At 39.7% G+C, this 12,739-nt stretch overlaps 1 protein-coding gene across 1 annotated transcript in view; it reads left to right on the top strand.

The window, feature by feature from the left end:
• Positions 1-10,568: 10,568 nt before the first annotated feature.
• Positions 10,569-12,739, top strand: part of LOC138037069 (sodium-dependent phosphate transport protein 2B-like) — a gene marked incomplete at its 3' end in the record, with an annotated part of 12,968 nt that continues 10,797 nt past the window's right edge. The window contains exons 1-3 of the mRNA XM_068883077.1: positions 10,569-10,871; positions 10,973-11,099; positions 11,183-11,455. Of these exons, the coding sequence (XP_068739178.1) occupies positions 10,806-10,871; positions 10,973-11,099; positions 11,183-11,455 (466 nt within the window). The remainder of the gene's footprint in view (positions 10,872-10,972; positions 11,100-11,182; positions 11,456-12,739) is intronic.

Here is a 12,739-nt window from a genome sequence, read left to right on the forward strand (position 1 = left end):
GAGCGTTAGCCCTACTAATGAAAATGGGCCCACACTGACCAGGGTGGGAATTGAACTCACAACCTTCGGGTTAGATCACCGCTGCTCTACTGACTGAGCTACAAGATCAGACGGGAGCAGGCTGTGGGAACTGAAGATGTTAAAGTCACAGCAATGAACATGTACAAGTACAAGGAAAGATTACGTTTTTACAAACGTTGGCCGTGCAGCACATTTAGCGGTCCAATTTCTCGCATTGCTTTGCAAAATTGAGCAATTTGAAATCACTTTACTGAAAAATTTTAGCCCGGACAGACAATTAGGTTCAAGTTTTCAGTAATATCCAGTATATAAGAACAATTTTTCCGGTTGATTAAGTTTCGAACGCTTCTTGCATTATTTCGGAAAAAAACACTCGGAATAAAGGGCATGCAGCGCGAGAACAAGCCCGGTGACCACATCTTTTTATAGCTCTTTTTAAATATCCTGTGCCTGAATATCAACTGTGCCAAGTTTGACAAAAATCTGGTCGGTATTTTATTTTTTAATGAGAATTACCTTAATCCGTGTTTGTTATCGAGAAATATTTGTACTCGTTTCTTGAGTGTTTTTTTTTTTCTGTATTTACAGTGTTGGATAATGAGCTCCTCGAAATTGATTGAACGAATAGGAACGTCTAAAGCACAAGAGTGAAGTATTCATTGAGAAATAATGATAGATTGTAAACGATGAAACGGCATTCAGCAAACATTCAAACGATGCGCATGTGCAAACCTCAAAAGTTGCGCACGCGAGGGCGCATGCAATATGTGGTAGCCGAATTTCCAAAATTGTACATGAAACGCCTATCCTCGCTTCTTCGTCTTTTCTGGTCTGATAGACACTCTGATGATTGCGACACTAATGCTTACTGTAGTGCTTGCCGTAACTGATTCCCTATTTAGGTGTTCCGGCATCAAGAAGATCGACATCACAGCCTCAGTTGTGAATTTGGGCAACATCATTTTGAGATCATTGAGAAGGAGTTGGTGCTACTGGTAGGCCTACGCCGATTGCGCTTGAAAAACTTCAAAATAGTGCTCCAAAAAATGGCAAAAAAAGTGCTCAAATAGTGCTCGAATTTTCAAAAAACGTGCTCGAAACTTAGAAATAATGCTCAAAAGATGGTAGAACTTTTTAAAAACATTCCCTTGGAGATTTTCATCAGTAGGCCTCCTTTTTACCGTTGTTTATAAAACGTTCAGAGAAGTAATAAAAACATTTCTGTTTGTAGAACAAAAAATACTTCACTAATATACGTCTTGAAGACTGACATGGTCTCTAACTGCTTTTATACTCTGACAACAAGCTCATTACAACCATGTAAGTTTTTGCGTGTTCAATTTTACCATCTCGGTTTGCTGAAAACTGTTCTTCAAAACAAAATGTTGCCGTGAACAAGAACTAGCCCAGAATACGAAGAAAGAGCTCAAATGTTTCCCAAAACGTGAAAACATGCTCCTATTTTGCTCTAAAAGCGAAAAAGTGCTCAAGAGTGTTCGAAATGAAAAATAGTGCCGAATTACTTTTATCCTGGATAGGTTCCAGCGATGATGAAACTCGACAAAATACCAATTACACAGTGACTAACTCCTCCATTTTTTTACCACTTGGACCTTATCCTTCTCCCCTTTCCACCTGAGAAACGATGGCTGAATCCATCACTCACTCGGGAGAAATGTTTCAGACAAAAACAGGAGCCCACAAAGGACCCATGAAAGTAAATGAAAAAGACAGTTAACAAACTTCATGACTATGCTATGAATTTTACAATGAAAGGTTGGGCCTAATTTCTGTTGAGCAGCGATTTTCCATGCGAGATGCTTATAAATCTTTTTTAAAGAACCTGATGTCTCGTTCTGCATTCATATACACTGTATAAACAGAACGAAAACCTACGAAGCAGAAACTTCCGTTTAAATCCGATCATTGGATATTTGAATCCTTGCACTATGCCATCCGTTGTGTCTGAATTAGTTATAGGGTGACGTCACATTAATTGGTTTTGCGCGGGAACTAAGGTTCACCGAAAAATTTCGGAAACTGCATGCGGTAAGAATGGCAATGGTACCGAAATGGTACCAGAATAATTCTAATATCCGAAACTTCGCAATGGAAACCGTGTTTATCACTTGTTTTTCGCCATGATTTAGCTTCTTCGCAGACTCCCTCGGTAAATTTGAGCGAGTTGTGTGATTGGTACACGCCCTTCCCAAACAATTTTCCAATAGGGAACTTGTGTTTATCTTTTGAGAAAATTGAGTACCAACCGCTTTCCGCTTGTTACTGGTAAACAACCTAAGGCCCCTTCCAACCGTTCAAAATGTCCAAAGCACTTTCGTCCAACATCGTGTTGGATGATCACGGTTCATTGTTTAGCCGCTTGCTTCAATACATGTTTTATTTTATTTTATTTGACTTCGCCCCAACAAATGTGGGGCAGGGAGGCCACAACAGCATAACCAATTACTGTGTTTGATTTATATCAGGCATTTTCATCGAGTAACCAGTTCATTTTTCAAACAGGTTTGTTTCGAGAATAGGTTGTCCAACATCGTGTTGGATGATCACGTTTCATCGTTTAACTGCCTGCTTATACATATGATTGATCTCGATCATTTTTTTTTTCATTCAGTGACCAGTTGATTCTTTAACCGGTTTGTTTTGAGAATAGGTCAACTCTAGCTTCATAAACTCTTCTCGTGTTAATGAATATCGTCGCATATTTATAACAGAGATAAGGGTAAAAATTGAAAAGACACTTCGCTTTCTTTCAGAAACTTGTAAGGTTTTCAGCAAAAGCTAAGGGAAAAAAGTTGGTTGTCATTGGTAGTGGAAACTGATCTCCACTCATTTTGGGATACTTTACAAAACGAGGTAATCGTACTCTTTTAATTGTCTCCATCTGATAACTGAATGAAACTTTTTCTAATACTTTTGTCGACAAAAAAAAAAAACCATCAGTGAAATGTTATCAAAATGTAGCTCAAACTAATTGTGATTTGATACAGTACTTGCGGATGTAAACTTCTGTGACGATTTTTTGTTGCTGTGCAAAATAGACAGCTTCCCGTCATTGAGGCAGAGCTATCAATCACAGCATAGTTTGTGAAATGTAAAACAAAACCGTATGCTAAGATAACGTTTAATGTATAACACTCAATATAAACACAGAACTCCCATAATGACCAGCTCCCCGATGGCTTGATAGCTCAACTGGCGGAGCACTGCACCGGTATCGCAGAGGTCTGGGTTCGAATCCTGTTCAAGCATGAATATTTTGTTACTGCTCAAGTAAAGTTATTAATAACTACGATGATCAGCATCTTAACTTGATTTCTCCGCTGTTCAAATATATATGGCTTTCACATATTAACTTTCGCCATAACTAGAGATTTAAAGAAATGTTAACATACTCATTGCAAACACGGCATGGTTTATAATGAAACTGAAATAGGCATGTATCTGGCACTCGATTTTCTTTTTTTATGAGTGCCAGAGTCCAATTAAATATATAGCCTGCGTGGCAGGCGCAAAAAGGGGAGGGGGGAGGGAGAAAGGGAAAGGGGAAGGGAACGCCTGCTCTAAGAGCCTATGTTTTTGCATAACGCCCACCAATTTTCTAGTAATCCGATTACGCTTACTGTCAATCAAGTGTCGCTAAACTCGCCAATCAGAACACAAGGCGGAACCCTGTGGTTACGCGGAAATTTATTTGATTTGGCGGGAACTCACGTTGCATAAATTTTTATCGAAGCGAGAAATTCTCAGTTCTGGACAACCAGAAATTTAACGTGGGAATGTCCGCGACTCCCACGAAAAGTTCAAAACGAGGACGAAAAAAGGATGGTGGATGTAACGATCGTTGTAGATTCTGTTCGTGCTTTTTTGAGAATTCGGGCACTCCTGCAACTGGTCTTCGATAATACTTTTCAGTGGCGAAATGACGAGAATCGCCGCATTACCATTTAGCTCGTAGTTCTTCGCGCGTACAAACATTTGGTAAATTAAACTCTTGCTGTATCCGGTCGGCAAAACCGCCAGGACATCTCTGTCGGCTAAAAGAGCCCTTACTGCTGATTCTTGCTCTGGTTTTAAAACAATTTCTCTACCACTTGATAAATTCACATCTCTCAAAGCACTCTCTACAACATCCACATCTACGGCTGCCATCTCGACTGTTTGTTGAAAATTGAAACGCGCATTTCAATATGTTACTCATTACGGCTCAGCCAATCAGGAATTTGCGGACGCCAGCGTCCGCAGATATGAACAAAAGGGGGTTCTTAGAGCAGGCGTCCCCTCTCCCTCTCCCCAATCCCCCTCCCCTTTTTACCTTCCTCCCTATTCCCTATCCCCTACCCCTACCCCTTTCGACGCCTGCTACGCAGGCTATTAAATATATATATCTTGTTACACTCTCATCTTAATAAAGTGTCAATCAAAGTTACAGCATTTCCGTAAGGAAAGTGGTTAAGTAAGGAGTCGTGTAAAAACTAGACGCTCCATGAGCGTAGACTGGGCTGCCTGTGGTACATGTTGCACAAAAAACACAAGTCACTGAGTTGGGTGGTACTGACCTGCAGCGTTCCAGTTATTTTTTTTCAAGTGGAGGGTCATGTAGACCATCTGAGGGGTCACACAGAGGTGCCAGCAGTGGCCCTTTGACTCACACGTTCGTTCACACGTTGACTTATTTTGTAATGTCCCAATCCTGTCCCGTTTTGAGGTCTTTTACTTAATAAATTCAGTTCAAAGATAACAAAACACGCTCTTGAATAAAACTCACTCGTTTCTTGTTTAATTTAAATACTCTGCAAAAAAAAACCAGCGGCAAATTGTTCTGACAGACGTTTTCCTGCATGTCATGCATGTCTCACAGTTGAACTAAGCAAACGTTTATTCCACACACTAAGGAAGGACTGAACATGTTGTTTCCGCTTCATAATTCCTCTTCTTTTCAGTCTAATCTGATACCAGGTCCAATTTTTTTTCGGCTTTACGTTTGCACCAAATGGTATCGCAAAAGCCGGGAGTTAATAGTAAAAGGCAAGCCAAAAGTCAGATGAAGAAAAAAAATAACATAGTTTTAATATAAAACTCTGAATTTTCAGCGAAAGATTAATGACAATCGATCGTAAAAACACTAAAATTTCTGCCGTTCATACTGTTCTGTCACAAGGAAGAAATTGATCACGTACTAGGCAACCACAAAGGTGCACGTGATCACCGTGTGTCAAGATTCTTGTTTACATTGAATAAACTATAAGGAAGAATGTTAATCGTTCGTCGCTTTCAGAAACAACGCACCTTTTAGCCAAGAAACTTCCGTCTTTCATTATAAGAATTTGCTGTAATATTTAACTGAATATTTACATTTCATCTGTCGGGTCAGGAAGTCTTCTTTGTCGGGTTATTGACCGGAGGACCCGAGACCCGGCTCTTATCTGGAGCACTGTTGATCAAACCCTTCACTGAAGAACCATCTTTTTCAATAATAGCGATGTTTATTTCAAGCTTCTTATGCAAAGTTTTGACAGAAAGACCACTTAAAAAGATCGCTTAAAAGCTTTACTTTTGGGCCTTCATTTGGACGAAAAATGTCACAAAAACCTTTTCCAGCGTAAAATTTATTGAACCAAACAAAATATTTGCTATTAGAAGCAAAAAACCCTTCCTATTTTAGTTGCGTGTGTGCAAACAAGAAACACAACAGCAATTAAATAAATTTCAGTCTCACAGTTCAAGATCATTTTCGGAACAACCGTGAACAATGAAACACAAAAGAGACAACAAGCTTTCTTTCAAATAATTCTTCACATTGACATTTCCAATTTTATTTTACCTGAACTGTGCAGAGTTGAGTACAAAGTAAATGTAAATAGACAGACAACAGACAGAACATGAGATGCGACTTCAGCAAACACAGATGCATTAAAGGCGTACGATTCCTTCAACGAGTATAACTCTTAAACCCATACAAAATTTGGTTTCAGTGTTGTACATAACACCACAGTGACTAAAATGTTAGAAACACAGCTCACTTTGATACGGAGATGCAATTGTTATCGAAATCCATTATTCGTTGCTGTTTAGGCCCGTTTTAAACTTCGCATTTTACATGTGCCGAATCTAATGCAAATGAGCGAAAACAATAGATTTTTCTCATTTGTATTAGGTCCGGCACATGTAGAATGCGACGTTTAAAACGGGCCTTAGATTCCAGATATTTATTTTTCACCGCTTGTGTTGTTTATCGAATTGACGTTCCATTATTATTGAGCTCCATAAGGGTGTATTTTGTTTAAAGATCCAATAAAAAACACCATTCGCGTTACGTAACTTCGGCTTCGCCGCCATTGCATACTTGTACTGTCTCTACCGAATAAAATCTACTGGAATCTACGCATTTCTACCACCCCGCGAAACCTACCAAAGATAAGGGCAGACACCTCGAGGCACAAAAACAATACTTAGCAGGGGAGGGACCGGAAAGACTTTTTCCGACACGGAAAAAAAAGGGATAAAGTTAACTCATTTTATTATTATAACTAGACCCTCCGTGAGGGTACACTGGGTTGCCCGTGGTACGTGCAGCGTTCCAGGCAATATTTTTCAAGTTGGGGGGTCATTAAGACCATTTAAGGGCTCACCCAGTAGTCAAACCAGCAGAGTCCCTTTGGCTCACAAGTCCTCACACGTCCTCGCACGTTCGTACGACGAAACAGATCCTTTTCTGAGGTTAAAAACCTGGCTACCGGCCTATTAATTAATCATTTGTCAGAAAGAAGAAATTCCTGTCCTCTTTAAAAAAATTGATACGCAGTGCTTACGTGTGGTAGTGAAGTAACACAGCGATTTATTCCATAATGTCAACTGAACTGTGTGTTGTCTTCCAGGAGATTCAAGTTGTCCTTGCGTAATATGTAGCTCTAACAGTGCACGATATTGTTTTGGTTTTGCCTATCATTGTAGTGCCATGGTAGAAGTCTTGGGTAAATAGCCTGAGAAGACAAGTGGTTACTAGCAAAGTACTGAACCCAGAAAGATTGAAGAAAATAAATGGGAAGTGAAAAACATTGTCTTCTGGGATGACATGTTGACAGTTGTCTTTGCGTAATGCGTAGGTCGAACAGTACACGATATTGTTTTGGTATTGTCTATCATTGTAGTGCCATGGTAGAAGTCTTGGGTAAATAGCCTGAGAAGAGATGTGGTTACTAGCAAAGTACTGAACCCAGAGGGATTGAAGAAAATAAAAGGGAATCGAGAAACATTGGCTTCTGGGCTGACTTGTTGATCATGCAACTTCTTTCCACCACAAGTGTAAGAGTGCACTGACTGCATCTGACAGATTTGTAAACAAAAGTTGACAGCTGAAGTTTATTCTATCCGGCAGGGTTAGTAACTGGATGGGCGACCTAAGAAATATATCACTCAGTAACAGAAGCATAGGACCGAAAATTATATTTTAATGCTATCAAATGCGAACCAAGCAAGAACCAGATTTTGTTAGCTTGCTTTATGCAAAACAATTATTGATGTAAAAGTAAAAAATATGGATACACAGTTTTTAAGAAGAGCAGAAGGAAGTTTCAGGACGGTCGATCGAGAATAAAATATTTTGCCATCGGTAACAAAATTTACGACATAAAAACAACATTAATTTTGAACCACGAATATAAAAAGTTACCATCCGCGAAAAACATTTTTGGGTGATTTTAGTTGTTTTGTTGTAATTGTACTTTTGGCTGCACCGAGTAAATCGCACATCGAATTCAGCGGGCGCAGTGATCAAGTTACCGCGGCATGCTTACTCGCGAAACAGTGAAGCATCTGTGTTAAATGATGCTTAGATACCGGGTTTTTGTTTTTGTTAGTTTTCTTTTTCTTTCAATTGTTCTAAATTTTGACAAGAAATGTGCGAATTCAACACAAAGATCACTATCGCCCAACTCTCAGAGGTTGACCATTGTTTCTGGAAAATCAAAAATTTACTCTCCAAGACAAAAAGGTTATTTATCACCAGCAGCTACTCTATTATTCATCAGCGTCACAATCTTTCGCCGATTTTGGGGGTCATTTTGTTGAAACTCAAGCACGCTTCCAACAGACCTGTTTATTAGTGCCATGGTAGAAGTCTTGGGTAAATAGTCTGAGAAGACATGTGGTTACTAGCAAAGTAATGAACCCAGAAGGATTGAAGAAAATAAATGGGAAGTGAGAAACATTGGCTTCTGGGCTGACATGTTGATAAACTTCTTTTCACCACAAGTTTAAGCGTGCCCTCTGAGCATCTGACAGCTCTGTAATACCGAAGTTCACTGAAGTTTAACCCTCTTCGGCGGGGTTAGTGTTTGGATGGGAGACCAAAATAATATATTCCTCATAAAACAGAAGCATCGGACCGAAAATACTATTAACGCTAACAAATGCGAACTCAGTACAGATTTTGTTAGCTTGCTTTATGCAAAAACAAATATTGATGCAAAAGTAAATAAATATTGATACACAGTTTTCAGAAAGAGCAGAAGGAAGTTTCCAGGACGATCGCTCGAGAGTAACATATTTACGACATGAAAACAACATTTATTTTGAACCGTGAATATAGAATATAAACAGTTACGATCAGCGACAAACATTTTGGGGGATTTTTGCAACGTTCAATTTTGTTATTGTACAAATAAATCGCAAAATCGAAAGTGACATCGCCGGAATTCAGCGGGCGCCGAAGTTACCGCGGCATGTTTACTCGCCAAACAGTGAAGTATCTGTGTCAAATGATGGCAAGGTACCGGTTTTTTGTGAGTTTCTTTTTCTGTCAAGTGTTATAAAGTTTGACAATGAAATGAGCGAAGTCAAAACAAAGATCACAATCGCCCAACTCTTGTTTATGCAAAGTCAAAATTTACTCCAAGACGCGTACGACGTTATTTATTCTAACCAGGTAATTCCATCATTTTGGAAATAGCAGCTACTTTATTATTCAACTGCGTCACAATTCTTCACTGATTTTGGGGCTCATTTTGTTGAAACTCAAGCACGCTTCCAACAGGCCTGTGAACCCTTCCTGCTTACGGAGCAATACTAAAAAACTTCTCCCCTATTACATTTCAACCTTAAGCTCGAAAATTCAATACACAACATGATATTATAATTCACAAAGGCAGAAAATACCACAGAATCCTTTTCCAGCGAAAAATTTATTGAAACAAACAACATATTTGCTCTTAGAAGCGAAAACCTCTTCCTATTTCATTGCGTGCGTGAAGACAAGAAACTCAATCGTGTCAAATTACCATGTACTTCAGGTTCAAACCCTTTCCTGAAGAACCTTTTCCTTGAATAACAAGGAAATGCTTTACTATTGCCATAAAAACTATCCAGCACACGTATCATTAAACATGATGAATTCATAAAGGCCACCTTTTCCATCGAACAATTTTTTGAAACAAACAACATATTTGCTATTAGAGGCAAAAACCCCTTCCTATTTCATTGCGTGCGTGAAGAGAAAAAACTCAATCGTGTCAAATATGCGCACTATTACAACAAACTAAAATTTCAGGATTAAACCGTTTCCATGAAGAACCTTTTCCTTGAATAATGAAGCACAAAATAGACGAAAAACTTTCTTTCAAATAATTCTTGGCTGTCACATTTCCAATTTTTTTTAACCGGAAGACTGTGCAGAGTTGATCACAGATCCACTTAAGGTGTTCGATTCGTTCTCTGTCTTTGTTGAACCCATAAGTTACCAGAGAATTTTCCATTTGGTTTCAGTGTTCTACAGAACTTTCTACATAACAGCACACTTGGTAACATCTTAGAAATGCAGCTCACTTTGATTTCGGCTCGACGGGCGACAGATTGTTGTCGAAGTCCATTACTCGTCGCTTTTAAGATTCCACCTCTTGTCTTGTTCAGTATCCAAATGACTTTCCATTATTGAGCTTCATAAGGGTATATTTTGTTCAAAGATCCACTAAAACGCCATTCGCGTTACATGACTTTCGACGCCATTGCCGGTTAAGTTAATCATCCTACTGTGTCCACCAGAGAAATCTACGCATTTTCCACTACCCTCTCGATCCTAAGAAAATACGCGGAGAAGGCTCTATGCAGAAAGACACCATTTAGCAGGGGAGTGACAGGCAAGACTTTTACCGACACGGAAAAAAAAAAAGAAAAAAAGAAACAAACAAATTAAACGCAGACCTCGACTGGGTTTGCCACACTGGCAACCCAGTAATTAGCGAATTCTGACCTGCAACTGTGAGCTAAAAACGCTGCAAGCTGGGCTCAGTGAAACATTTTAGGGAATAGTTCCCTCCAATATGTTAAAATATGTTTATTTAAGCTAAATCTGATAGCTAACTTGGCAAATAAATTTCAACTCAAATGTTGTGGAAATATACTGTTCGTCGAGGTTTAATTTCCCATCGGAATGTGTGCATATCGGTAATACTACATAGACTGTCTATATTTACCTATGTTATCCTGTAATACACTGTATTTGAATTAGAATAAAAATGTCATTCATTCTTTACTCTCCGATTTCCTCTTCGCTCGATAGGCCGCCATTATTATCACATTTCCTGTACTATAGTACGTACTATAGCGGGTGATGCCCGCGTAATTTGGTGCACTTTCAGCGGGTATCACCCATAGGGGTTGCGTGAATCGGGTGCGAGAATGAGGAAACGTGACCGCACTTGGGCGAAAACTTGGTTACGGTCTACAGCGTGCAAAACCTCTCGCGCTTTGACTCAACCGACAGTTGCAATATGGCCGACGTTTCGAAGAGTTCGTCCCAACCGACGGAAGTTGAATTGGAGGATCTGAGCATAGGGGTAGATCGAAAATTCGCGATAACGCTACTTTTTCACGCGACCCTGAAAACTTACTCTGGAAACTCTTCTCTTCGTTGACACATCGTTTTTGTTTGTTATAGATAAACAACCAAGCGTATTTGGTTGAAGGATCGGATGAAGAAGTAGATGAAGGAGCCACTGAAAGGGAGGAACCATTTGATCCATGGGCTTTCCCCGAGTTCAATGATGCTGGGCCAAGTTGGTCTGGTAAGATCCAAGCACATGTTTACATTATTATGAAGTATTGTGTTTTTCTGATTCTCGCATATTTTGCGTTTACGTGTGAACAGAATTCGATGGCCGTGGAAAGTTAAAGCGCATAGCTCTCATTTTCTGCAAGATCATTCTTCTTCTTGGTCTCTTGTACCTGTTCATCTGTTCGTTGGATTTCCTAAGCAGTGCCTTCCGATTGCTGGGCGGAAAAACCGCTGGTGAAATGTTTTCCCGCGATAGAATTCTTTGCAACCCTGTCGCTGGGCTCATGATAGGTATTCTGGCTACAGTACTCGTACAGAGCTCATCAACTACAACTTCCATCGTCGTAAGCATGGTTGCTGCTGAAAGTGAGTAATGCTCGTTTTATTTGTTAAGATATTCTTGAACCTGAAACCTCTTGTTGAGTCTTGGTATTTTGACCACAGTACTCGTCGTGACCATGGTTGATTCTGGAAGTAAGATGTCATCTTTACTGATGTATTTTAGTCATTTATTTGTTTACGCAATCATTTGCAAACCGAATATGTTAATGTCAGTAGTTTGGGGTGTAATGTTTATAAGCCATGAGCTCATGTAAACCAATGTAAACAAATCTCATAACTGAAGTTATTCTATAACATGACCTGAGACTAGGAGATCCCATGAGATAGCACAGCGCAAGGGCGACTCATTTTGCACATGTGCTTTAAACCAGGTACAGTTGTCCTTCTGTCCCTGAACAGAAGACTGGAAGTGGTTGACCGTAAGATAAAATCGAGCGTCTGGTTCTAACATGGACTGAGGACGTTTACCTCTGTACAGTTTATAAACATTCACTGGATTTCGCTCGGCTGGAATCTCTTCGTTTTCATACATTCTCGGCCGGTTTCACTGACCTGACATTGCGAGGGTTGTCCCCCTGTCTGCTCTTATTCGTTGTTCTTCACAGCCTCTGAGACCGAAGTGTATGGTATTGTTTAGCCAGACAGTGTTTAAGAACGATTGAGGAGAGCTTGTTCCCAAGACTTGTTTTTGAAAAAGAATATCGATTTTCTCGTCTGAAATATCGGTAGTTGCTTTTGGTTTATTTCGGCACGGCCTTGTTTTTTCAGTTTTCGGGGCATCTCGCAATTTGTTAAATTCTGGATCAATGAATAGCCTTTTTCCATATTTTGTGTTTGCGTGCCAACAGAACTCGATGGCCGTGGAAAGTTAAAGCACATATCTCTCATTTTCTGCAAGATTATTCTTCTCCTTGGTCTCCTGTCGCAAGGGCGACTCATTTTGCACATGTGCTTGCAACGCAACTGACGTATTGTCGACGACTTCCTAAGTTTTTTTCACAAAATCGGCTCCATTTCTCAACCAAATTAATCACACCAACGAAGGTATGTGCAAAACTACGGAAGCTTGTTTTGATGACAATGATAACACAGTACACGCTTTATTCCGCAATCAGCCAAACTTTAAGGCTGATCAAATTGTCAACGCATTGTCCGAATGGCGTAATATAACCTCAGATCCCACAATATTAGAATTTTCAAAGGAGTGAGAATAGAGTTCGCTCCAGGGATTAGCCCAGAACAAGACAATGTGCGGTCAAGTGTGTTCAGTCGTGCACAGCATGCTATTGTTGCCAAGGAAATTGAAAA

The sequence above is a fragment of the Montipora capricornis genome, chromosome 1 (genome assembly GCF_036669925.1).
Source record: "Montipora capricornis isolate CH-2021 chromosome 1, ASM3666992v2, whole genome shotgun sequence".
Classification (NCBI taxonomy): domain Eukaryota; kingdom Metazoa; phylum Cnidaria; class Anthozoa; order Scleractinia; family Acroporidae; genus Montipora; species Montipora capricornis.